General features: G+C 44.9%; 1 protein-coding gene across 2 annotated transcripts; it reads right to left on the bottom strand.

Annotated features, from left to right (window-relative positions):
- Nucleotides 1–647: 647 nt before the first annotated feature.
- Nucleotides 648–27,382, bottom strand: NUB1 (negative regulator of ubiquitin like proteins 1; the record flags this gene model as incomplete). Of its 2 annotated transcripts, none has more annotated exons than XM_079711964.1 (15): nt 648–882; nt 1,115–1,292; nt 1,967–2,062; nt 3,990–4,136; nt 7,772–7,924; nt 8,649–8,756; nt 9,443–9,629; nt 14,717–14,823; nt 16,087–16,178; nt 16,374–16,556; nt 19,230–19,300; nt 20,325–20,383; nt 22,086–22,253; nt 24,731–24,848; nt 27,312–27,382. In XM_079711964.1, the coding sequence occupies 15 exons, from the start codon at nt 27,380–27,382 to the stop codon at nt 704–706; spliced, it is 1,917 nt and encodes a 638-aa protein (XP_079568090.1). In that variant the 3' UTR covers nt 648–703. The 2 variants fall into 2 exon arrangements, with proteins under 2 accessions (XP_079568090.1, XP_079568091.1); XM_079711965.1 differs by lacking the exon at nt 27,312–27,382 and adding an exon at nt 27,183–27,300.

Below are 27,382 nucleotides of genomic sequence, written 5' to 3'. Positions count from 1 at the left end.
AAGAAGAACTTTGAATACATATATATTCTGAATTTCAGCCTGGAATTTCAAGTGCCTACTTTACTAAGCTAAGCACAAAACATGGACGTTTCAGGCTGAGGGCGTCTGCCACCGTTTGGTGTGGCTGCAGGAGCCGATGCCTCATCATCAGGCCCCCAAAGCACTTGCACTGGTTGAGGATCTAAAGGACATTTTCGGGACGGGGTAGAGAGGCTGAAGCAGGAAGGCAGAGCTGCATCACGGGAAGGAGGAGACGATCGAGCAGTGGGCTCAGGAGGGCGGGAGGGCAGGGCAGGATGAAGAGGAGGAGACAGGGCCAGCTTTCGCTCCCATGAGCTCCTCCTGGATCCCTTCCCTAGCAGCCACCCTATCCCAGCCCTTCCCATTTCTGGGGGGGGGAAAAAAGGAGCAGGGAGGGTGGCCTTAGGGTTGCAGAACCTGAAGGCAGCTGGGAACTGCAGGATCAGGCCAGAGGCAGCTCAGTTCCCAAGACGGACCCTGGGGACCGGCACCCGCCCCCACCGACCCCACCGCGTCTCTTCCTCTTTACATCCCTGTTCCCCACCTACCCCTCCCACCCCCAGGTAGGCAGCACTCTGGAGCAAAATCAGATAAAACGTAGGGAAAAAAAAAGACCTGCATTACACTTTTCATAATGATAGAATTTATAAGCAGAAACTTAGTGCTTGTTTCTATTCATCATTTAGTTTCTCTTCGTTGCTGACTTTATACTTTCTACATAGGATAAGTACTCTGCAATAATAATTTCTTCGTCTTCCAGAGTTGAGTCAAGGTAATCTTCTTCATGCTCTGGAATATCTTCCAGGATTTCATTCACAGCCTCTGTCTCCATATCTTCATCTGTTGAGGCGCTAGAGGTCCCTGCAGTAAAGAAGCGCAGCAACAGGGGAGCTGAGGGAGGAGGACAGAAAGAGAAGCCTCCACGGGGACCAGAGGGACACACGTCGGCTCCAGCTCGGCCCCCCGCGCCACAGCGCCGAGCAGCCGGAAACGCGCACGTCTGCGAACGCCCCTCGCGGCCCCCGCCCCGCCTGCCGGCTTCCGCTCGAGCAGACGCTCCCTCCCAGTCGGTCTTCAGAGACCGCAGACCCACCTGCAGAATCGGACGGGGATGTGGGTGGCGATGCTGAAGAATCTTCCGACGAGAGCTGCAGGTCAGGAGGAAGACTTCCACCGTTGTGGGCGAGGGTCTGGGCCGCCAGCTGGACGTTTCCCCGGAACATCCTCAGGGCAGCCTCGGCCGCTGCCGCATCGAAGCCCATGTACACCAGCTGGGAGAAGGCAGGGCGGCACTGCCGAGGGCCCAGGCCACGCGGCACGACGCGTGCCCGGCGCTCCCGCCCCCACGCAGAGCCGAGAGAGTCAGGTCGCGGGGAGACGCATTCCCAAAGCCCACCGCACGCGTGCACCACCGGCCTTCCCGCGCTAACGTGCACGCGAGGCAGTTTGGAAAGGAAGGAGGAAGACCTGAGGTGGCCACGTTGGGGCCCAGTCACCTCAGAAAGGCAGCCGGCTCGCAAGCCAGAGGCAGCGCTGCGTGCACAGACCTCATTGTCCCCGGGACCCTTAGCTAGGTCTCTGCAGCACGCTAGGCAGGCTAACGTGACGGGGGGCACACGTGGACAGTCACCACGGTGACATCCCTGCAGGTCACAGGCAGGGGAACGGGAGGTGACGCACGAAGAGGCGTGTGTAGAAAAGAGGAGAAAAGCCCAAAGAAAACCTTCCCGTAGCTCCCCTGTGTTTCCTACTCTGAAGGAAATGCCTGTGCCTGGCTTCCACCCGCTGCAACTGCTGCACGGAGGCCGCGCCCGCGGGCGGGCCGGTCACACCTGGAGCCCAGGGAGCCAAGGACTCGGCCCTGCCTGGCCGCCAGCCTTGTCCCGCCAGCCAGTCCCACACGAGGCTGTACGCGCGGAGAGGGGCACAAGGCGCTGGCACTTACTTGGTCAATGGTTTCCCGAGAAGGACTTTCTTGATGGCTGTTGGTTTCCGGACCAGAATCATTTAACCACCACATCTGAGGATGACTGAGAAGAATCTAGAAACGTACAGGGATACCCGTTACTCATCAGTAACATCTGCTCGGTCACTCAGGCAGAGAGGCTGAGCACCTGTCACATGCTAGGCAGGCACAGCCGTGGGACACGCAAACAGGTGCAGCAGACCGTGGTGGACAAGGCACAGGGTGCTGTGGAAGCAGAGAAAAGGGACCCCTGACAGGCTGGGGCTGGAGAGGCTGCTGCTCAAAGGTGGCCCCCACCAAAGGTCGTGTCTGAGTTGAGGTCTGGAGGATGAAGAAGATTATTCGGGCAAAAAGATCGCATCTGAGGAAGCAGGAAAGGATCTGAGGGAGCAGGCGGAAGGATTCCAAGAAAACAAGCTTGTTGCAGCTCAGCCTTAGGGGTGACGAGGTCATAAAGAGCTGTAAACGGAAAGCTATAAGCAGTCCAGGGCCGCCCAATGCGACTTCTCTTTGGAAGGTGACATGCTCTAGGTTTATAATGTCAAGAAGAGCAGAGTTCTCTGGACCCTTGATTTCTCTGTCACATGATACTTACTCTTAACCTTGTAAAGCCCTTTTGGGGAACTTCCCTTTTAACACTAAATACCTCTATGTCGAGTAAATGTATTCATGTGCTATTTGTATAATGAAAAACTAGTTTAGAGGCCCATCAGTCCCTCCACATATTCAGAATTTTAAAATTTCTCTAAGAAATCAAATCAGATATTCAAACAACATTTTTGAATTAAAAAAATACATTAATACATATATTTGAAAATTCAGTCGACCCTTGCACAACGCAAGAGTTAGGGGCGCTGACCCTCATCACAGTGGAAAACCCAAGTGTAACTTACTGTGGGCCCTCGGTATCCACAGTTGCTCCACATGCGCAGATCGTGTAGTACTATATATAGTATTTACTGTTGAAAAAGGTCATTGCAAACCCATGCTGTCCAAGGGTTAACGGACCGACTAATGGAGACCTCTGAAGAACAGGACGGGAGGTCTTGAGAATAAAAGGCAAAGGTAGGGCAGGCTCCCCACTGCCTGCAGGATTCAGTGTGAACTCCTTATCAGGGCAAACAAGGTGATGCGGCCCGCCTAGCCCCCGCCTACCTGTCCAGCCCCGCCTCTGGCCATTCCCCACCCCGCCCCACCTCCGGCAGGTGCAACCCAGGCCTTGGCAACCCCGGGGCTCAAATCCCCCGGCCTCAGGCTTCAGCGCTTGGCGCTGCCCCCGCTTCTCCTCCGTCTGCCGGGCCCCCTCCCGTGACCCGCCCCCCAGCTCAGCCTGCAGCCCCTGCTCCCCTGTGCTGCGCTCCCACGTGGTAGCCCTTACGCCACTGTGCTCTCTACGTCTGTCTCCCCACTAGCCTGTGGGCTCCCCCAGGGCAGGCGTCATCTCCGCTGAGACTCAGCACAGCGCCTGCCTCCTTACGTATCCTGTCTGCTCCTTGAACAAAAATTGGAAAGGACGTGGACCCGGGCAGAGTTACCACTAGTCTGGATCCCAACCTTTTTAGTCACTTCTTCTGAGGACTTCTTTAAAAAGCCCCTTTGACAACATGTACTACTGACTAAATAATAAAACTAACTATTCAAAGAAAACATTTTAATTCAAAAAAATTATATTAAAACTTCAATCACCTTTCTTTTCTTCCACCTTACTTGTTAAACTCCTGTTGCAAACAGAAACCTCATCAAAGTTCCTGCCCTGTGAGCCCTGCGGAATCGCGGACAGGCACTGAGGTGGGTGGGGCTCGTCATTCTGGCTCTGCCACTGGGTTCAAGAACCAGAGAGCTCTGACCCTTAGATCCAAACCAGGAATGAAGGCAAGGCCCGCAGTCGCAGGGCTCCCAGCGTCAGGAAGGACCAGAGAGCAGCTTCAGTGAAGCAGAGGGGGGGTGGCGCCTGGGCCGGGAGCGGGGCTGCTCAGGGAGGCTGGAGGCGGGGAGGGGTTACCTGCAGGGACTCCTCCAGGTTCCCGCCGGCCTGGTGGAGCGCCTGCTTGGCTGCGCGAGCCGAGTAGCCCATTCCTTTCAAATAGTTTATGTTCTCCAGGCGGCGTCTTTTCTTCTCTTTTTCCTCCTTCCTTATTTGGTCCAATTTCTTTAGGAAAACAGCAGAGTCACCAAGTTAGGGATTGCGGTTTTGTAAAAAGCCTTCTCAATCCATGCTCTGTAGGATTCTTGGGGTCACCAGGCAAAGTGAAAACCACAAGGTGAGGTGACCCTCTCTCTCCCCGTCCCGCCCAGCATGAGGGCCACCAGGGCAGAGACCAGGGGTGTGCTGCTCGTGGGGAAGCCCAGCGGGAGCCGGAGACGTCAGTCCAGGGAGGGAAGAGAGCACGTCAGGGACCACCACCTGGCACCAGAACAGGCCCCTGGGAACCAGCGGGCACATCCTGCGGACCCACAGAGAGGTAGACGTGCCTTCTTCTAGGAAGTGGGGGGAGGAGCTTCCTGCATGGGTGGGAGGGCTTCTCAGCCTCTGCTATGTCACCTGGGATCTTACCGAAATGTGACTCTGAACGTGGGGGCCGTGGAGGGGGTGGGTGGGTTCTTGATGGCGCCCAAGCTACCGATCCACCCACCGCTCCCTGGGTAGTAAGAACTTAGTCCACTTAAAATCCCAAGAATGCTCAATGCCAGGTGACAAAGGTCACCTACCCCCGTGGTTCTCAACCCCGAGTCTCAGAGGTGCCTGGCGTTGCTCCAAGAGCCTGAGGAAGACCACAGGTTCAGTCTCTTCTCCTCTTCCCACCCCAGCCCTCATCAGGAGAGTTCTGAGTTTGTTTTGAAAGCAAGTGTCACTGTATTTTATTTCTATTTATTTACTTATTTTTTGGCTGAGCCGTGCGGCTTGTGGGATCTCAGTTCCCCGACCAGGGATCTCCCCGGCAGTAAAAGCGCAGAGACCTAACCACTGGACCGCCAGGGAATTCCCACAAGTATCATTTTAAAAGGATTTCTGCTGATTAAAACAATAAAACTAAAACAGGTTTGAAAACCACTAACTGAATCCAACCTCATCATTTTGCCAATGAGAAGACGGAAATCTCTCAAGACAGTTAGGTGACCCAGTCAAGGTCATCACCGACAGCAGAGCAGAGAGACGGCTTCTGCACATTCTAGAAACGGTCAGCCCTCGGCCCAGCACAGGGAGAACAGCAGAGAAAATAGCTTTTTCCTTTGATGTATCTCCTCCTACCTCCATGGCTCAGTCCAAGCAACAAGGGTCCCCTCCACATTCTTACAGCAAGAACTCGGCCTCACCTCTTAGGAGAAGACAGGAATCCTCGCCATGGAACCAAACACACCCAGCTGGCAGAAGGGGTGACTGCCCACAACATTTCCTGGGATGAAGACAACCTCAGCCTGTAACTTCCTGTTTACAACAGTGGGGAACCTACCTGTGAGCGGGCGGGGCTAACGACGGCTGGGCAGCTCTGCTAGCCCGCTGCCCAGCCCCTTCCCCGGGGCCGCGGTCCGTACCCCCACCGCGCCCTCTAACTGCCTCCTCTGGGCCAGTCTCCCCGACTCCGAAGCCTTCTGCACAGGCCAGGCAGCTCACGCAGCTGCTCCAGTCCCGCAGCGGCCCCTCCCCACACCCAGTCAGGCGCCAGCGCTCCTGGGCCCCGGCTCCGCCTCCCAGCTGACCCTCCCCGCTTCACCACACGACCCACGTGGGCCGGCGTGATACGGAAGTCCGTATCACTCACATTTCCACTTTCATTCACACGTACACACCATGTAAAATGCCTCTACCCTGTCCCATCCTCTGCTTGCAGTTCCAGCCTCTTCCACTTACATTTCATGAGGCTAATAAGAAGCATGAATAACATTCAAGCAGAGAAAAGACCCTCCCAGCCAGCCAGCCAGCAGACACGGGCCTCAGAGCTGACACAAAGTTGGGGCCTCAAAGAACACTTTTTCCTTATCACAAATGCCTAAGTCACTTTTCTCTTAACCATGTAGATACACATGATATTTCTCTTTATACTAGAATTAGGAAAATAAAATAAACCAAGGAAATGACAATAAGCATTGCACTGCGAAATCTTATCGATACAGTAGGGTCAAATGTCGTGAGAGAACTGGGTTCTAGAGTCACGGCTGTGTACAGGCAAAACGACAACTTCTCTTAGGAAGGCCACCACGCTGCCTCTCACGGCCTCGGAACACTTCAGCACTGTCAAGGGACCTCAGTTTCATTAGTCTGTTTCTTTTGCCAGATGAGAAACTGGCCTGTACTCAGGGCCACGAGGTACAAAAAAGTCAAACTTTGAGGAATCACCTATTACCCTCTACTCAGTGAGATGTTCAAACCCGGAGCTTCAGGAACTGAGAGGACAGCAGATTCACGGGAGCTCACAGGCGATGGGACTCGGAGCTGGCCTTGCCACCAGCCACCCCAGCTGTCCCTAGGGTGTGGGAAGCTGACTGGTTCCCCGAGTAGGGCCTGACCAGCCTAAGCTAAGCAGACAGGCTCAAGCCAGTCAGGTCTTGGCAGTCCCCTGGCCACGGCGACAGGCTCAAAGGTGGCCAATCAGCGAGCAGCTCAGAACGTCTCTGAGGATTCTGGGACCCGGACCATGCTCTTGGTGCGATGGGGTGACCCCGGTAACAGAGGAGGCAGAGAGACAGAAACCAGAGCTCAGCAACAGGGCGAAGCCACTGAATGAGCTAACCAGAGACCCGGCCCTCCTCTGGGCTCTTTACAATTATGTAGGCCAGTGAACCCCTCCCTTACCCTCTTTATTGGGTGTTTAAGCCAATCTGAACTTGTTGCCTTCAACCAAAAGCATCCCAACTACACATCCACTGAGTGGAAGAGTGAGCAGGGTCAACTGCACTATATACACTATTGTTTTTTTATTTTCTCCAAGGGCTTACAGTTTAATTCATTAAATGCACATCTGATAGGACACCACTATTTTTTTAAAAAACACTTATTTTTGCTACTTATAAAAAATTAGGAAGTGAAGTGGTAACTTGTACCATTTTATAGTATCTTTTGGCTTTTCAGAACCTTCTGTAAAAACTCAGAATGCTATTCTCAGATGGGAATTAGAAAGTACAGGAGAAAACCAGAGCCTCAGTTCAGGTTTTGCCACCGATTTGACCCATGACCCCGGAAAAGACAACCTCTGAGCTTGTTTTCCTCATTTGTAAAACTACCATATTCGATATGGTAACATTCCTTCCAACTCTGAAATTCTAAAGTATTTTTTTTAACTGTACTTATCTCTAATTGTTTTAAATGATTATAGTTTTGAATCTTGGCTTTTATAACATAATGTTAATTGTTCATATGATCTGATTCATGTTTCCAGGCAAGAATGACACCCTGAACTGTAACAATGGCTCCCTGGAAAACACAGACACCTTTAAAATGGTTTCCAGAAATACACTATGATTAAAAAAGAGAGAGAGAGAGAGAGAGAAGACTGCTTGGATAACTGTACTTATGAGCTACCTGCCACCATAGCAAGAATAAAATGAAGGAAACTGCACTGTCTGAAAACTGATGCAATTAAAAACGACAAGTTTTTCTCCTGACTTCCAAGTCTGAAGCAATAAAGAGTTCCTTGTTAATAATACCTACTACGGAATTGTCTTTTTCTGTTCTTGCACATCTGAGAGCTAAGGCACTTTGGAAATGATTTTGCCATTGCCTCAAGTTTCACACCTACTCAAAGGCAAAGGCCTCAACCAAGCGCTGCCAAGACCACATTAAGGTACCTCTCTGCGGTTGGTGATGTGGGCAGCTGCGTGGTCCACGTTCCCGTCACATGCCCTTAGACCAAGCCGAGCTTCCTGAGCACTAAATCCCAGCTGCATCAAACTGTGAACTTTTGATGGATCAATATATAGCTCTTTAAAGAGCTGACATGCCTACAGACAAAGAAAAATATAAGAATCATGTAACCATAGTAACATTAAAGCCTAACACAAAGCTAAAACCTAAAGGAAACTGGATTGTACCCAATGTGAATTAGGGTGTGTCAGATTTTAGATAAAACCTCTAAATGTGACCTATCATCAACCAGTGCAAATGCAAACAGACAACACCCTCTCTGCTCACATGACTTATATGCAGTATAACATGAGAAAATGGGCTGAGGACTGTGGGAGGGGCTGGTATCCATTATCTCCTCCTTTTTGGTAATAAAGTCCCCTGAATTTGAGCTGAGTGTAGCCAGATGGTCTAGGCCAATGCCATGGAGCAGAAATGACAGGAGCACCTCCTGAGTCACCTCTCTAAAGAGGCTTGCCCCGGACTCTCTCCCTCCCTCTGCTGGCTGGAAGAGGCACTGACAGGAGCCACCCGGGCTGCCACACCAGCTGCCCCACTGCCCTGGCTGCTCACCTCTACAGCCAGATGAGAGAAACGGAAACTTCTAGCCAATTAAAGCCACTGCCTTTTTGAGGTTTCCTTATTACAGCATCTTGCCTGTACTCTCACAAATACAAATGTGTTTGAAGGAGAGGGAATGGGAGGGAGATGCACTTTCCTCACCAGTCACACACCACTGAGTTTATGAAATACTTAACTTCTGGGGATTAAAAAACAAAGTAGGTGAAAATGGTCACAACTTTGGAGCATCCATTTTCTTACCTTGTTGAGATATTCATAAGCCTCTTCACCATTTCCACTGTGATAATTTCGGATACCTTGAAGCAAGTAAAGTCTTAAAAACAAGACTTTCTCTTTTCCACAATTTCCCTAGAATTATCGGGGGGGAAAAAAATAAAACTGTCTTATTTCTCATTACAGGTCTGTAATACTCACATTTATAATCCCCTTCATCTCCACAGGGGCAAAATGACATTCCTAAAATGTTTCTATCCTCACTATTGCTGATGGCAAAAGTAAGGATCCCAGGGTACAACGGCATCCCCTGTCCCAAACAGAACACCTATCTCCAGGTGCCCAGGACAGGGGCGCCCCCTCTGGTCAGGAGGGAAGTATGCAAAAACCCAAACCAGGAATATCTCTTATGTTGCCCTGCAATTCCCAAGCAGAATTCTGATGACCTGTGGAAACTGCCTGAGAAAAATCCTTATTCAAAGCCCAGCTCTGGAGCTGTGACTCACTCGTGTGAACTGTCACTGTTCAAAATGTCTATTTTCTGCATTTAAACCTTTCATTAGACTCTAATGAATACAGTCACCAGCTCTCTCGGTCACAGTGATCAATGGGTTTCTGTGACTGAGAAGACTGTGTTCCTCTGGTCACAGGCTAACTTATAAGATGTTTAACAATCCCCTTAAAATAGAGCTTAAAAAGAACACATTGCACACTACTATCAAATAAATCACCTTTGGCAGCAGTCTAAACACTTTAACAGGAATAAACTCAAATTCTACAAATGGGCTCACTAATACCTAAAACTAATTACAGCAACATACTTTTATGTGGACCAGTCTCTGATGATTTTCTCCATAACAATTTTTAAAGCATTTCTGGGCCATGTTTAATTTTTTCTCTGCGTCGTCCAGGCATTCCAGCTGTCCCAAGCGGAAGTAGCACCACACTATGTCCAGCTGGAGTACTGCATAGTTGTCCACAGTGTCCAGCAGTTCTCTGCAGCACTCGCTGCCAAAGACAGGAAATGACATCACTGACAAGAAGCAGTAAAAACCTTTTTGTGAATTACTGGAATTTTTTTTTCCAGTTTTTGGTGTATTTCCAAAGACTAAGACAGAGACCGCAGTGTTTATGAAGGGAACTATATTTATAATCTGAATCCTTCCAATGGGAAAAAAAAGGGAGTCAGGGCTCAAGAATAGAAGCTCAACACCATCTGCCCTGGGAGTGGGGGGAGGGGGAGAGACAGACAGACAGACAGATGCACACACACACCCTTGCCATGTTGGGAAAGAGGCTTGGCAGGAAGTGGAGGTTGGGGCCACTGTGTGAGAACCCGTCAGCAAATGTGGGGAGACCATGCTTTAAAGCAGTGGTTTCCAACCCTGACTGCAAATTAGAATCACCAGGATGTGAGGAATTTTTCTTTCCTTTTCTAATTTTTGTTTGTTTGTTTTTAAGAAATACTGATACTGGGACCCCACTATATCAATTATAACAGAAACCTCTGGAGGTGGGGCCTGGATGTTGTATTTCTAAAATCCCCCTAGGTGATTCTAATATACAGCCAAAGTTAGAACCCCAAAGCTTTAAAAGCGCACTAAAAAAAAAAAAAAATCCTTACTTACTATGAACGCCTCAATTGATGAAGACTCTGACAAGGCATTCATGTCCAATCACATTGAAGGAGGGGAAAAACAATCCAGACAAATGCCAGGCTCTGAATGCCTAGCTGATCCTGGGGCCCAGGTGCAGGTTAAATGCTACTTGGCAGCTGTCGCAGAAGGCTGAACCCAGATACAGAGGAAGGGAGAAGACAGGCAAGGCGATGGAAGGTTGACAAAGATGGACATCGAGATAATTTATTTTGATTTAAAATTGTGATTATGTTACAAATTCATAATGCAAATCTAGATCTCAAGTTTGAACCCTCTTCAATAAGAAAGTAAAATGTGGAACATTCACAAACTTTAAAGATCTCATCTGTTTTTGTTTGTATTCTACTAAAAGACTGCTCTGGTATAAAACTACAAAACCTGCATGCCCTCAAGCTTCCCATCCTGCCCATCAAAATCTGCTTGGGGTGGGGGGCGGGGAAGAGCTCTGATTCTGTCATTTATGTTTGTTTTTTTAAAATAAATAAATAAAATTATTTATTTATTTTTGGCTGCATTGGGTCTTTGTTGCTGCGCACGGGCTTGCTCTAGTTGCGGCGAGCAGGGGCTACTCTTGCTTGCAGTGCGCGGGCTTCTCATTGCGGTGGCTTCTCTTGTTGCGGAGCACAGGTTCTAGGCGCATGGGCTTCAGTAGTTGTGGCACGCAGGCTCAGTAGTTGTGGCTCGTGGGCTCTAGAGCACAGGCTCAGTAGTTGTGGCACACAGGCTTAGTTGCTCTGCAGCATGTGGGATCTTCCCAGACCAGGGATTGAACCCGTGTCCCCTGCATTGGCAGGCAGATTCTTAACCACTGCGCCATAAATGACAGGGAAGTCTCTGTCATTTATGCTTTAAAGCAGAAGTCTCCTAAGTGGAGTGCCTGCACTCCAGGGTACGTACAAGACAATCCACTGGGGCATAAGAATAATCTCTCAGAGCAGGATTTTCATATTTATTTGTGGTTGCTTTCTTTGAACATTTCTATTCTTTGTGAATGTTTTGTAACATACACACCATATTTTACACACATGCACACACATCCAGATGTATGACCAGATGAGGGGCACCTTCTCTGAATCTTCTGCTTGGCCTGAGAACTTGACATTGAGAGGAGAGGAAGAAGTTCATGGACCATGGTCTGATCTTACACTCCAGGTGAGACTTACTGATCTACCTGTAGACACCTTCTGTTTCTGGGAGAGAAGCCTACCTCATCATTCTCATGAAAGCAGCAGACATTTAGCCAGTTTTCAAAGCCTCACACATGTGAACAGGCTTGTTTGTGTCTAAAGCATCAAGAGTGAGGACAGAAACTGCCTCCTTTCAGTTAAAAATAAAATCATGTGTATAAGTTTGATCCAGAATTGAGTATTTGTGCAGCCAAAACCAAAACCAAAACCAAAACGCAGCACAGGTCTCACATTAAAGAGGTTCATTTCATTCTTTTAGTTTAAAAAAATAACACTTTTTATCCATATATAGGGCTATAAAAGAGATCATGACATCACCTGTATATAATAATTTTGAAACTGTTAGGACTATATTTGAACCTGCTCATGTCACTCAGAAAAAAATTTAAAGACTTGTATAAACTTGTGTCTTAGAGTATATTTTTATTGATTTTGCTTTAGTAGCCTGAATAGTCAATAGCCAATAAATTTTCATGTTAAAAACATTAATTAAAATCAATGTATAACATTGATTTAAACAAAATATACTGAGCCTAGCTTTAGAAAAATTAAAGCCCATTTGGGCTTAAGTCAGTTATTTAACAGAAACTTATTACACTTGCCTCATGAGTTTTACATTTTTTATATAAAATAAAGATATTAATTTCAAGAAAGGTAAGCTAAGCTTAGGTATCTGCTTTTTTGAAAAGGAAGGTTGGCTAAAAAGTCATTTTTAGTTTTATTACTGGCTGTAAGGAACTGGATTGTCTGTAGTTCTTTTTCGTATTTCTCGGTACATGGGTTCAATAAATACCATTAAGCGTTTCTTGGGATGCAGTTAAAAACATGTTACTTGAAAAGAGCGACCTTTTCAGGGCTTAGTTTTAAGCTGTTAGGTGGGACCAGAGCAGCCTGCAGGGCAGAATTAGCCCTTCGTCCCACACCCTACTGAATTCTCTAGCCAATGCCCCGTTTCCCACAGGTTATTATCCGCCCTCTGTGACCTCTCTGCTTCCCGGAGGTGGTGCTTTCCCAGCCTGGGGGCAGGGCGGGAGGGACCTCACAGGCCTGTGCTGACCCTCGCTCAGCAGAAGACTCCAGGGGCGCCCTGTGCTCTCTCCTCCCACCACTGTGGCCTCCCTGGATTCCGAGCTCCATCTCTTCCACTCAGGGGAGACCAGGAGGCTCTGCCTGGGTTTCTCCTCTGCACACTGAGGCCTGGGAACTCCAGGCAGTGAGCTGAAACAATTCACAGGGTTCCACTTGTTTGTTTCCCCACCTCAGGGACCACTGTCCTGCATTGCCAGAAAACCACTGTTTTTACACATTTTGCCCAGTTTTTCAGTTGTTGCAGGGGAGAGGGTAAATCCAGTCCCTGTTACTCCATCTTGGCCAAAAGCAGAACTTCCATTTTTAGCTTTAAGCAGGGGAAAGAAACTACTCTCAGTCATACTACATACCATACCACAAGATGTACAAAAGAAAGCTGTGATAGAACTCTGAGCCTACTTGGAGAAGGCGGGGAAAACATCAAGGGGCAAAGGAAGAAGAACAACTTAAGTTTCTTCCACCTCCACCACTGACTTGCATTAGAGTTGATCTCCTTTACGAAGAGAGGGAAGGCGCACAAAAATTACGCTAGTAAGTTGACCTGAATAAACAAATCCCCAGTAGAAAAAACCAGTATTTTCTACTTAAAAAGGCACCGACAATTATTATTGGATTATTATGTCTACTACTCACTGAACCTGTTAACGTACTATGAACTGAAGAGGGAGTTATTTTTATTCAGGGTCTCCCTGAGACCTGAAAATGATTTCAAGGAGGTGTCCAAGGTAAAAAGATTGAGAAAGGCTCATACAGACAAATCAAGATCAACCATGTCTCAGTAACTGCTGAAGCTGGATTGTAAGTGTATGGGAACTCATTATATTAGTTGCTATTTTTATATGTTTGAAATTTTCCATAATAAAAAGTTAGAAACAATTATGGAAGGGAATAAAAAATTTACCTGAATTTGAGGACCTAACTTACAGCCTGCACTGCTACGTGTAGCAGAAGAGAATAAAACTGACACTCAGAAAAAAGCAGAGACAAAGAGGCAGAGGAGGAAAACCAGAGAGGCACCAAGCCCTTGTTCTGGTTACTTTCAGCTTTGCCCACTCCTCCCAAATATTTTAGACAATAAATCCCCCTTTTTGCTTAAATTTAAGTTTGTTCACTTAAGACATAAGGGTGCTGCCAATACAGCTGGCAAACTATATATACTTGCATTTATCTTCTTGAATGTACTGTATATATTGGGAATTCCTCAAAACGGAATAGAAAATAACACTGATGTTGTTACCTTTTGAATATTTCAAACATCAAGTCTATTTTTCAAATATTTCATCTGCCTCGATTATAGCTTCTCAGTACCGTTTCCCATTAAGAGGAGCCAGGAGCCCTTGAGGAAGTGTTGGCTGTTGCTCTGGGGCAGGAAATATTCAGGATGAGTCTGGACCAGCTCTGGGCACGAGAGAGCAGAGACTACAAAGATTACCCCAGGATCGGGTCAAAAGGATGCAGGACCACCTGCCAGCTGAAGACAGCCAATTTAAGCTCCGAGGTGTGAAGTGTATCAAGTGTGTTAAAATCCATGAGCTCATACTGATACTTAAAAGAAAAAAAAAAGGCAGGGAAACCTCACCGGTGATGTCACCTGTGGAAGATGCTAGGGAAGCAACTCATTTATTCTGAAAAGAAGAAAATAAAGGGAAAGAACCCAGCATTTTACTCTGTCTTTCTGTACAAATTGTACCTTACGAGGACCAAACAGCGATAAGGAAAAATATTTTTCAAATGAATTCCAGCAATAAATGCAGAAGGAATAATAAGTTATCACCATTTTGGAGTGCCTCATGAAACAATGGATTTGGGGAATGCTCATCAACATCTACACCAAAATCATTAAGCAAAAAGCTGACAGGGACCTTATAATGGACAGTTCAGGCTGACAACATGTCATAAGAAACAGATATGATACCCTACATGCTTGTTGTAAAAAAAAATAAGTGCATATGTTTATAAAATTCTTTACAGGGAAGAGAGACCAATTAGAAATGCGACGGGGAGAAACAGTTCACGAATCAGTCTACACCATAACTACGCTTTTACGTTAACCATCTTGGGTGAAAATCTGAAGTCTGAAGTGCACGGGGTGGGGGAAGGGTGCTGTGTATAACTGTCATCCTCCTTCAAACTGGCATTCACCAAGTACAAAAGCGCCTACCAGAAATATTTGTCAGCGTCCAACAGACATGGCAAGGCTATTCCATATTCTTTTCTTTTCAGGAAAGCTCTGCCTTTCTCATGATATCCCATAGCTAACATAAGGGCCTAGGAAAAAATAAGGATTTAAAAAAACATCACTTTAAACTATAATAAAATGAATTATATTAAAAGCATATTAAGTCTAAAGAAATCAAATATTTTGAAAACAAACAAACAGACAAAAAACTCAAGATCACAACTAAATCTAAAAGCCAAAATTAAGGAAAACAGAATTAAACCTTCATTTCATTTAAACACTGAAACCAAGAACTCAATTTAACATGGCTGAAATGGTCAGAACCGGCACGTGTCCCTTCGTTTTCATCACTTTATTTTAGTATCGGCTGATCTAGATCTATTTCTAGTATCCCTAAGACTAAACATATTAAAAACCAGCCAGTAATGACTGTATCTTTTCTAAAAAGAGCATTCATTTCACTCTCTATTCTTAATCAGGTTTTTTTCTGAAGTATTTGTCAACTGTAGCATTTCTAAAACAGTTTTTGCAAGGTGATCCAAATTTCTTTAAAGTTCATTAATATTTTTAGATTTGAATTTGTATATAATTCGATTTTGTAAAGGTTTCCCCTAAAGATCTAAATATCATCATTTAATATACGAATGTAGTATCGGCAGTGGGCAAATATTTGCCATAAAAAATCAATTCAATGAGAGTTACAAAGTTCTCTTATTAAAACTTAACTTTAATCCTTAATTTTAAATCCATAATTCATATAGTGAAACCGACTCAAAAGTGTCCTTTAAAGACCAAAAAATTAAAATTAACTTGACCCATAGTCACTGAAGCTTTTCATATAAGAAGCTACTGGACTCCAGCTCAGAGACTGATCTCATGGGCCAAGTTGTAGATGCTGCTAGAAAGACCCCCTTGGATATGTTCAAAGGTAAAACCACTTCCCCCTTACTCCAAATTAGAGAGCGGGGCTGTGGAGAGACAGGGGAAGAGATGGCAGAATCATCTGTCACACTTTTCCCAAACTACCTAGCACCCCAGCCTCCTCTTCTGATCCATCCCTTAGGGAATGTGGCCCCCAAGTAAAATAAACTACAGCAAAACAAACACTGCCACAGGAAGCCACTGCTCCAGGACAGTGAGGTCCTGCCGTTCTGTACTCAGGCACTGAAACTCACAGAGTGAGCCAGCCAGATGCAGTGCTCATCATATGGTCATGTTCTCTGTTTATGAGCTGGAGACTGAAAGCTGTTTCTAATCCTTTATAATAACATTCCAAGATAAAATAAATAGAAAACCACTTCTGTTCTGACAGGAGATCAAAGAACAAGCCATAAATTTCTTACAGTACTTACTTTTCTTTCTGATGGAGGGATTCTGATTGATCTGCCCATCTGGTTAGCTATGTCTAAGTATGGTGTGGTTTCTGGATCCACCACCATCTCAGCTGCAACAAAACCAAAAAGAACTCCATTAGTTCAATGTTAAAAAGCAATGATGGTGACATTAAAAATGTTAGACTGTAGGGGAAGAAAGGCCAACAAGAAATGTGATACTCCCCTCCCATGCACGCTCCCGGCCCATTTGCGTGATTTGCTGCCACCTTTGAGGACTTGAGTGAAAAGTCTGAAGCTCTGTGTACCTCTCTCTGCCAGTATCTCCAGGCCTCTCTTAGTCCTCTGAATTCTTTTTTCTTTTAGTTTGGCTTCATTCTGCTCTTCTTCTTCAACCTGGGAGTTTTTTCTCACATCCTCTTCAGACTGTTTTAGTTCAAGCACCATAGCTTTTACATTGTGGGTCACTCCCTGTTCCTCAAGTGTTTTCCCTGTCAAAATCAGAAATGCATGTTTTGAAAAGAGTCATTAGGGCTTCCCTGTGGCGCAGTGGTTGAGAGTCCGCCTGCCGATGCAGGGGACGCGGGTTCGTGCCCCGGTCCGGGAGGATCCCACATGCCGTGGAGTGGCTGGGCCCGTGAGCCATGGCCACTGGGCCTGCACGTCCGGAGCCTGTGCTCCTCAACGGGAGAGGCCACAACACTGAGAGGCCCGCGTACCGCAAAAAAAAAAAAAAAAAAAAAAAAGAGTCATTAAATTTACTAGGTAATAGGCCATCTTCTATGTTAAATAGAATTCTTAAGCCTGCGTCAGCACTTGCAAACCACCATGCCACATGATTGGTAAGAAGATGTTTAAATTTGGCTGTTTACCTATGTTACTGTTAAGCACTGGTTAAAATCAGCCAGTGAAAATGAGCTGACTAAATTAATCCTTTGTAATTTTCTTTATTCTCATCATAAGATCAAACTAAAGCAATCAACTGTTGAGAATCTACTACAGAGAGAGACATGAATTCTCCCACCCTCTAGCTGGAGATATAATCCAGTTCTCAGCAATGGACTGGAGGCCAGAGTGCAGCGGTGCACTGTGAGAGGTAATTTACTGAAGTGGGTAAAAACAAACACCTTGGGTTCCATCCCTTCTTAACTCTATAGCCCTGAGTGAACCACTTATTGTCCACATCCTCATATACAAAATGGGAATAGAGACAGAGGTAGAAGTCAATGGAACAGAATGAAAGAGAATATGAACAAAATCAAAAGCTGGCTCTATGAAAAAAATTAATCAAATATACAAACCTAACAAAAATTAAGTCAAAGATGCAAAAAAACAACAAACAAAACGAAAAAGGGTAAATATAGACAGCAAACATTATAAAATACCAAAATAATATTATGAACTATAAGCATATAAATTTGAACACATTTCTGAAAACTCTAGTTGGACACACATTCATGTGCATAGGTACATATACATACACATATATATATTTAGAAACTCGACAACCACTCTAACATTTATATTGAAAAATAAAGGACTTCCTTGGTGGCACAGTGGTTTAAGAGTCCGCCTGCCAACGCAGGGGACATGGGTTCTAGCCCTGGTCCGGGAAGATCCCATATGCCGCAGAACCCACGAGCCACAACTACTGAAGCCTGCACTCTAGAGCCCGCGTGCCACAACTACTGAAGCCTGCATGCCTAGAGCCCATGCTCCGCAACGAGAAGCCACCGCAATGAGAAGCCCGCGCACCGCGACGAAGATCAGCCCCCGCTCGCCGCAACTAGAGAAAGCCCGTGCACAGCAACGAAGACCCAATGCAGCCAAAAATAAATTATTAAAAAAAAAAAAGAAAAAGAAAGATCCATCAATGGCCAAGTTACCATGATAAAGAAGAGCCAAGAGGGAGACTCATCTCACTAGATTTTAAAGCCACAACAACAAACAAACAAAAACCTCTGGTGAGACTATCCGTTCGGCCCTGGGCTTGAGGAAGGAACTTCTTAAAACACAAACAATAAGGTGAAAAACTGATGGATGTGATAACATCAAAATCAAGGATTTCTGCCCAAGAAAGGACACCACAAACTAATTAACATAGAGATGAGATGACAAACAGTGCGAAGATATCCAGAACAGGTAACAGGAAATGGCTAGAGGCGATGCTGGAAAGGAAGACCAGGGCTAGGCTGTGAAGGCTGCCTTGCATCAGGCTGGGATGTGAACCGGGCTCTCCGTAGGCCACAGGAACCTAATGGAAACCAAGCAGACTACAGTGCTTGCCCGGACTGCTACAATAGCTAACTGGTCTCCCAAGTCCATTCGTGTCTCCTTCGCATCCATTCCCCTACCGCAGCCAAAGTGATCTTTGAAACACAAATATAATTGTGTCTACTCCCCAGCATCAATGGCTTCCCACCTCTCTGGAGAGAAGCCCTCTAATACTGAGTAAGGCTCAAGTCCAGGGTTCCTCAGCAGCACCACTGGCATCATGAGCTGCATTAAGTCTCTGTTGTGGGGACCGTTCGGCGCCTTGATGTTCAGCGCCATCCCTGGTCTCTTCTGTTAACTGTTATGAGCACAACCTCCCCTGGCCCCCTGCTGCCAAGTCACGACAACCCGAGATGTCTCCGGACATCGCCAAATGTCCCCTGGTGGCAAAATCACCCTTGGTTAAGAACCACCACTATAAGCTTTACAATGTGGCTGCTCTGCCTGGCCCTCCATCCTTAAAAAGCACTACCCTCTGCTCACCTACTAAACTCAGCCATACTGGACCTTTTCAATCTCTCAAATTCGCCCGGTGGAGCTCTAACACGAGGCTCTCTGTCTGGAGCCCTCCCCACCACAGCCTCCTCCCCGTCTTCACTCAGCTTTAGCTCTTCTCCCTCGGGGAGAATTTACTAGAAACTCTATTTTACTTTCAGGACGCCAAGACTTCCATTCTGTAACATTTCATCAGACCTGTACTGAGTATCTTTGGAAAAGTTGCTTCGTGCTTTACCATTTTTATTTTAGTGAACTATAAAATAATTGGTTTTGCATTATATACGTGATAAAGCCACCCAAAATTTTTGAACAGAGGAAGAGTGAGAAAAAAAGATACAAAGTCATTATTTCTCTATTGACTTGATTTAAAAATTCTGCATACTTTGCCATACCTAGTTGAAGTTGTTTCTTATTTATGACAATTTTGATATAATTTTCTTGAAATCCAAAGGTTTCAGCTATTCTGTAAAATAAACCAGAAAACTATAGGTTACCAAATTTGTTACTTATTATCCATGAAATAGATTTTGATCATGATAGCTATTTTATACATTCTTCTCAGAAACACCGAGTATTCCAATTTACTGACTCACAACACTACTTCAGATAAAGTCAGCTTACTAGAAGGTTATTTGAAACTGTGTCAGAGACAATGTCCTTTTGTAAACTATCTGTTTTACTATTTGGTTCCTGGTGAAGTAGCGACCACTGGTGCTGTGTATCTGTTGGAACAGGAGGGCCCTAGCTGCATGTCAGGAGAAAATCCATCCTCGATACCTTCTGCGGTCTCCTTGGAGGAGCCCATGATAGGGGGAGTTGTTCCATACCATCTCCTGCTCATTGTGTGTTGAATGAATGATGCTTCCTGATTCCGTCCCTAACAGCCCTGATGTAGACCACAGAAGAAAATGAGAAAAATCACTTTAAGAAACACTGACTGGCTATCCCTGGAGGTATTCAAAATACTTACCAGTTAAAAATACACAAGTAGGTGAAGTAATTGACCAGGTCTCAAAAGTTAGATTTTCACTGCTATGTGACAGGCAGGTATTTTTTTTTCTTTTTACAAATGGGCCAACAGCCTGAAACTGGCTGAAATACTTCAGTGAACACCACAGCAAGCTATTAGTGCATTAAGGAATAAGATTCAAAACTAATGATCTGGCCAATATCAGGCTGTCTCCTATTTCTATCACTCATTCATTGATTCAAACACGTATCAAGTACATGCATCCAGAGTTCCCACCTGATCTCAAGTTACACCAGGAACTGAAGGAGATTGCTGCAAGTCCTGAGTTCTCACTTTGCCCTTAAATGCCAGTGTGAGCCTGAATAAGTCCTTCAGCCTCAAAGCCTCAATTTTCCCTTCCATTCAGTGACGATAATCATACCTGCCCCATCTCTCTTACAGGATGGCCAGGGAGGATCAAATGAGCGGGTGTAAAAGAGCCAAGAGCACCTGGGGCACAGGGGACACAGATACTTACTTAGACCTCAGTTCTCTGCCAGTGACATGCAGTCGCGTCTCCAACAAGTTTTTCCTATCCTATTTAAAAATAAGACAAATAAAATGCACTTGAATTTGACACTTTTTGGAGCTGTTATTCTGCCTATAAAACCAGACAGGTTGATATCAGATGATGTAAATAGTCGCATGCCTAGCATGAAGCTATTGAACAAAACCTGACGTGTGCTGACCCTGTGACCCGCAAGTCCTCAAGGGGGCAGCAGTGTGGCACCACAGGCAGGGCTTCCGTCTCTGGGGGAAGGTCAGCTGCTCAGCGGGGTTTGTCCCCTGTCTACTCAAGGGAGCTGGCCTCTGCTCCACAAGGACCCATCCCACAACCTCTGGCACTAGGGCCACCTCAGTGAGCAAAAGAGATAGTCCCTTCAGCGCTCCCAGTGAGGGAGCAGCACGACAGGTTCTTGGAACCTTTCCTTCTCGGATGGCTGGGCTTCAGAGGAAAGCATGGGACCACCAGCAACACCTATGAGACCATGCAAGTCATCTGCTCTGATTCCATACTCACCAATCAGCTTTCTGACTGGTGGTCTGGTTTCCCAGGTACTCGACACTAGCAATGAAGAGTCCTGTATATACATACTGCCCTTTAATTTCCCGAACTGGCATTCTGAGATAGATACATATATAATTTCCTTCTTCTAATAAAGCTCTTTGTTTTTCCTAGAAATTTTTAACAGCTTTATAGAGAGGTAACTTACATACCTTAAAGTTCCCTGCCTAAAAGTCAATGGTTTTTAGTATATTTACAGAGTTATACAACCGTTATCATAATCAAATTTCAGAACATTTTCACCATCTCCCCAACCAAACATGTGCCATACCTCCTATTCCCTCCCCTTCCCCCACCACAGACAACCATGAATATATTTTCTGTCGCTATGGATTCGCCTACTCTAGATATTTCATATCAATGGAACAACACAATACGTGCCTTTTTGCATCTGGCTTCTTTCATAATGTTCTTGAGGTTCATTCATGTTGTAGAGTATCAGTACTTCGCTCCTTTTTATGGCTGGATAATATTCATTGTATGGGTGCACTCTATTTATCCACCGACAGACATCTGGGTTGTTTCCACCTTTTGGCTATTGTGAACTGAGCTGCTACAAACGTTCATTTACAAGTTTTTGTGTAGACATAGTTTTCATTCCTCTTGGAGTAAAATAGCTGGGTCATATGGTAACTCTTATACACACTTATTTTCATTTCTTCTGAGAATAATTAACATTGATCAGTCTGAAGAGGCACCCTTGGGTGCCCTGCCTCAGTAACATTTCTGGACTTCAACTACTGAGGACGTGGCCCTGACACAGGTGGCCCAGGTTACGGTGGCCCTGCTTGGGCACTCAGCTATGCCTCTGGCTTCCACTGGCATAGAAAAAAAAGACGAATTCCTTTGTGATGTGTCCTACTGCACACAGTTTTAGAAAATCTGAAGTAATCTTTTATTCCCCATTTTTGCTAAATGTTCATTCAAGCTCTAGAAAATGTAAGAATGTTGACGCACAGCTCTGTGAAGCCTGCAAGCCAGACTACTTTGTAAACGTTCCAGCTTAAGAATCCATAAAATTGATTTTTAAGTTTGTAAATGTTCAACATGTAAAGTAACTGAAAGGAATTTTATCTTTGGATTGTATCTTCAAAAAGAACTCATAATTTATTTAATCGCATCACTAAGTTAACTAAGCATTAGTAACTATGTAAATTTGGGGAAACTACTCACTTTTTTTACCCGTGGAGGTAAGAAGACTTCGATTGTAGCAATTCCTGTTGCTTTATAGTGCTCATTGCCTGTGCCTCGCTCCACTGCTTTGCAACGTATTTCTTCTATTATCTTTTCTACTTCATTTTCACAACATTCTAGCTTGTCAGAGTACTTCTTAGCAAGGTCCTATGAAGAAAAATTTTAAAAAACAGATCAATACAGTACCAACTCAAAAAAAAAAGTATAATACAGAACAGTGCACGTGGGACTCTAAGGCAAAATAACTAATGAGTGGTGGTCACCCCTGTTATAGTGAAATCCAGACTGTGGCTTGACATCTTGAGAGGTGTAGAGTTTAGAGAGGACCCAGGGAAACATCAAAACCAGGAAAGGACAGGAAAACAGGCCCAAGAGAGAAAGTAAGACCAGTTGGGATTATGCTAGGGGGGAAAAGCAAGGTGGGCTGTGACTTAAGTAACTGCAGTATATACACAATTATTTTAAGGAATAATGAACTGTTCAATACCACTAAAGGGTGGGGACAAAAAAACCAAAAACACAAACAGAGAACATTCTAATTTTCCTAACTTGTGAGAACAAGTCATGTTATATGGTGGTGTAAGTATATATTTATAATAGGGGAGATGTTCATGATACACATAAGTTACAAAACAGATCAGAGGACTTCCCTGGTGGCGCAGTGGTTAAGAATCTGCCTGCCAGGTCCGGGAAGATCCCACGTGCCACGAAGCAACTAAGCCTGTGCGCCACATCTACTGAGGCTGTGCTCTAGAGCCCGTGGGCCACAACTACTGAGGCCCGCGCGCCTAGAGGCCGTGCTCCGTAACAAGAGAAGCCACCGCAATGAGAAGCCGGTGCACCACAAAGAGTGGCCCCCGCTCACCGCAATTAGAGAAAGCCCGTGCGTAGCAACTAAGACCCAACACAGCCAAAAATAGACAAATAAAATAAATTTTAAAAAACACAAAACTTTCTGTAATCTCTAGAAAACATAAACATAATTACCCAGTGAGGGTTTTTTTCCCCCTCCTGACACCAACCAATTCTGACACCAACTGGATGTCCTACAATTCAATTCAATTCTGTCACTAACGATCTGGAGCTAGAGGCAGACCCCACAGGCTAAGGGCTCAATCCCACAAGTCTGCCTTCATTTCAGGCACCAGGTATCGGGTCCCCAGGTTACCCACACTTCTGTCTGACTTGGCTACACAGTCAAGGGTCCCTACAACCCTTACCCCTTCAGGCTTGGTAATTTGCTAGAACAACTCCACAGAACTCAGGAAAATGCTCTACTTATTATTACAGTTTACTATAAAGAGTACAAATGGACATCTAGATGGAGATGTACATATGGCAAAGTCTGGAAGGGTCCAGAGTGCAGGAGCTTCTGCTCCTGTGGAGCTGGAGTGTGCTACTCTCTGGCGCATGGACGTGTCTGCCAATCTGGAAGCTCCCCAAATCCATCATTTAAGGGTTTTTATGAAGGCTCCATCATGTAGGCACGATTGATAAAATCACTGGCCGGCCGCTGGTGAGTAGCGTGATCTCCAGCCCTCTGCCCTCACCAGAGGTCGGAGGGTAGGGCTGAAAGTTCCAAGCTTCTAATCAAAGTCTGGTCTTTTAGGCGAGCAGCCCCACCCTGAAGCTCTCTCTCCAAAGAGCTGCCTCTTAGAACAAAAGATGCCCCTGTCACCCTTACCACTCGGGAATTTCCAAGGGTTTTATTAGGAGCTCCGTGCCAGGAACTGGGGATAGAAAACAGCTTTCTTATTATGCCACACTTAGTTTCTAAGCCAAGAAATTATAACAAGTAAATGCAGAAGAAAGATCAGAAGGTTTGCAAAAACTAAAAAGTAAGTCCTGTCAGGAACAAGAGAGACAAGAAAACTCTAAGACCCTGACACAGCTATCACCTCCCAAGCATGTCATTGTGTCACACACAGGACAATTTGATGCCCTCCTGACAATCCTTAGTCCTTGATAAATGTTACACTGTTTATCTCAATACACTCAGACTGAGAAAACAGAGAAGTACATTCTAGGATATTCCAATATAATAGATTTCTATCAAAAATGATTAATGTTCCTCAGCTTCGAAAGGCAGGCAAACTTCAATTTCTAGAAGTTTCACTTATGTAAAATGATGCCATTTCTGATGATACCATAAAAAACCAAGGCATAATTATTAGGAAAATATATTTTGGAAAAATGAACAGATAGCCATAGTGTAAACAAAGCTGGGGGAGGGAAGCACTGTTTTACAGCAGAGCACAGTAGCAAGGGGGGCTGAGAACCCACCAGGACACTAACCCTGAACAGGTCACACACTAAGCTTCTGGCACTGGAACTGCCCCGCTAGAAGGAACACCCAGATTAATAAACTTAGGTAACATCGTGAAGGTATTAGAAATGATGTATGCCAAAATAATTAGATACCATTCTCATATAAATAAAATCTTTTTAAATAAAAATAAGCTTGCCAACTGCTAATAAAATGTGGGAAGCTGCTTTTCACTAATGTTTTTGGTTATGCCAAAAGTTTACCTGGTTGTGCCTGGCAATTTCTGGTGACTTCAGAATCTTACTTACCAAGGAGACTTACAACACTACTAATTATTAATGTCTTAAAAGAAAAATACCTTCAATGCCAAACCAACTTTTTTATTTTCATCTGTATATGGAGGTTTCCAGAGCTGAATTCTGTCTTCCCTTAAAAACTGGGTCAATTTTGCTTGGAGATATTTCTTTTGCGCCATCCTTGAAAGCAAAACAGTACATCACTGATACCCCATGCCACATTTCAAAGTGTTTTATAACTTACCTAATACACTGACAGGTTTTGTAGAGTAAGCAGAGGTCTCCTCCACTCCTCCTCCAGTTTAATCTAAATTACTTTTAGATTAGGTTTTAACTAGCTCCAGGCTTCTCTAAAAGATACATATATTACATACAGACTGAAGTATGTATTACATATGCAATTATATATATTACATAAAAATACATATTTCAAAGTTGCTAATATGTAGCAAGGTTTATTACACTTTTCTATTTCTTAACCTGCTATTATTCTCTAGGAGAAAAGATAAGATAAAGCCCTAAAGTAGTGAACTTAATTTGATGCAGAGCTTATCAATTCTCCTGTATGTTGGCTATTTCAACACAAAAGACCAATCACCTTGGCAGGTAAACATGAAGAAAAGCTAGCTTGAACCATGAACTATCCATAATAAATATTTTCTATACCTGAATTTTTAAAATTAAAAATTTAGTGTTTACAATACTAGAAAGTTATGCATGCTATTTTGTGATAAAGCATAAAAGCAAATCTACATATACTATTCAAATCAATACTGGCTGGGTCATCATTTTACAGATGAGAAAACCAAGGCCCAAGTTTGTAAAATGACTCAATCAAGGATGCAAAATTAGGCAGCACCATAACTAGCACTGGGACTTCTGCCTACAACACTGGACCATTGGATTCTGCCTTCTATCGCGAAATCCCTTGCTGCTTCTCCGTCCTGTGCATGTAACTACTCTCTCCCAAAGAATCACACACAGCAATGGAGCTGTCTACTCAACCTTCACTAGCACACCAATTCAAAGGGGTGAGTGAGGCTGCTAGAGAATCAAACAGCTGACAGGGGCAGTACAGCCAAAACAGACAAGCAGTAAGAAAAGTCAACAGTTATTACTCCTGAAGGACGAAGACACATTCTAGAGAGTGAAAAAATATGTAAGAGTTAATGTAACCTAGATAAGTAACTTCCTTTTTTAAATTCAGGGCCTGTATTCCACACTCCCCAAAACTCAACTCATCCGATTTTTAAATCAAGTTTGAGAACTTAAGTGTATTCCATAAACAAGTGTTTTAAAAGAAAGTTCAAATCTATTTTATATCAATTTGGAGGCAAGAAAGAGGGTAATCAGGATAGTGGGGAGAAAAGGGATAAAGAAAAAAAACACATCAGAGAGGGGGTTGTGTGCATCCAGGTAACCTACAAAAGAACCCCAGATTTTCAAGCACTAATAAACTGCTTCTCACACAGAAAAGCATATTAGCACTTACGAGCATTAGCTTTCCAAACACAAATAACTTACAGGACCACTACACAAAGTTAGTTCTCTACTCATAAATGTTCAGAAATTCCCACTAAAGTATCACTTGTGGGGAGGGGGCCATTTACTGGAGCCAAGCTATCTGGAAGGCTAAATGCACAGCCCTCTGCCATTCAAGTAGCTACCTGACCAAAGTCTCAAGGGATTTCCTTAACCTAGTGTGCGGTCCACACTCCACCCAACCAGCAAATAAACAGCAAGGAGGGTCTATGAACCACTACTTATGTTTGAAAAAAGATTACACCACTGTCTTGAAACTTACAAAACTTCACTTCCAGACAACCGAATAAACGAGGATACATATTTTAAATCAAATCAAAAGGGGAAAAGGGTTAATAAATCAGTTTCCGATTTTAACTGGAGAACTGAACGTTTCATGGATGGCATACAATGTTCGGCAACACAGCCCCCCACCAAAAGCAGAAATTCGTTAGTACTACTGCTCTAAACTGAAAGCGAAAAGGTATAAAACGTTCCTTTAAAATTTCACTTTCACTTTTGTAATAAATCGATCAACGCTACCTTTCCCCAGAGCTTTTCAAATATATAGCTATATATATATTCATTCAAAATACATTAATTTTTCTCTTAGGCAGACTATTACAAGAATATTGTATTAAAAAATAAGAATATGGGAAAGAGTTGAGAAATACAGAATCAGATCGTCAAGGCTGGAGAAAACAAAGTGTTTTCTCATTAAACAGCAAAGAAAATCTGTGTTTGCAAATAAATCCCAAATGGCATATCTGGAATTACAGTGTTATGACTCAAGCTTTTTGTATGGCTAATTAACTTTAATATATACATATATTTCTCTTTCTCCCTCCAAAGGCACTATTCAATCTTCTTCTTAAATACCCAGCACCTCCGCCCAGCCCAGAGCGAAGCTAGGGCGCGGCGAAATGCCGGCGCGACCTGAAGCCCCGGCCCGCCGACCCCAGTTCCGGCCGAGCCTCCGCGCAGGGCGCCCACCTCCCGCCGCTGCGGTCGCGCCCGACCCACACGGGGTTGGCGTCGGGGTCGCGCCGGGGGAGCGGGGGCGCCAGGCGGCGCGGCTGAGATGCGGGCCTGGGACTGGACGCTCGGCCGCCGTCTCCTCACCTGCGCCACAGCCGCGCCAACCGCGACCCGCCGAATGCCCGGATGCGGCGGCGGCAGCCGTTTGTTTTCAT

This window comes from Hyperoodon ampullatus (assembly GCF_949752795.1).
Source record: "Hyperoodon ampullatus genome assembly, chromosome: 9".
Classification (NCBI taxonomy): domain Eukaryota; kingdom Metazoa; phylum Chordata; class Mammalia; order Artiodactyla; family Ziphiidae; genus Hyperoodon; species Hyperoodon ampullatus.
This window is presented reverse-complemented; position numbering and strand designations above follow the sequence as displayed.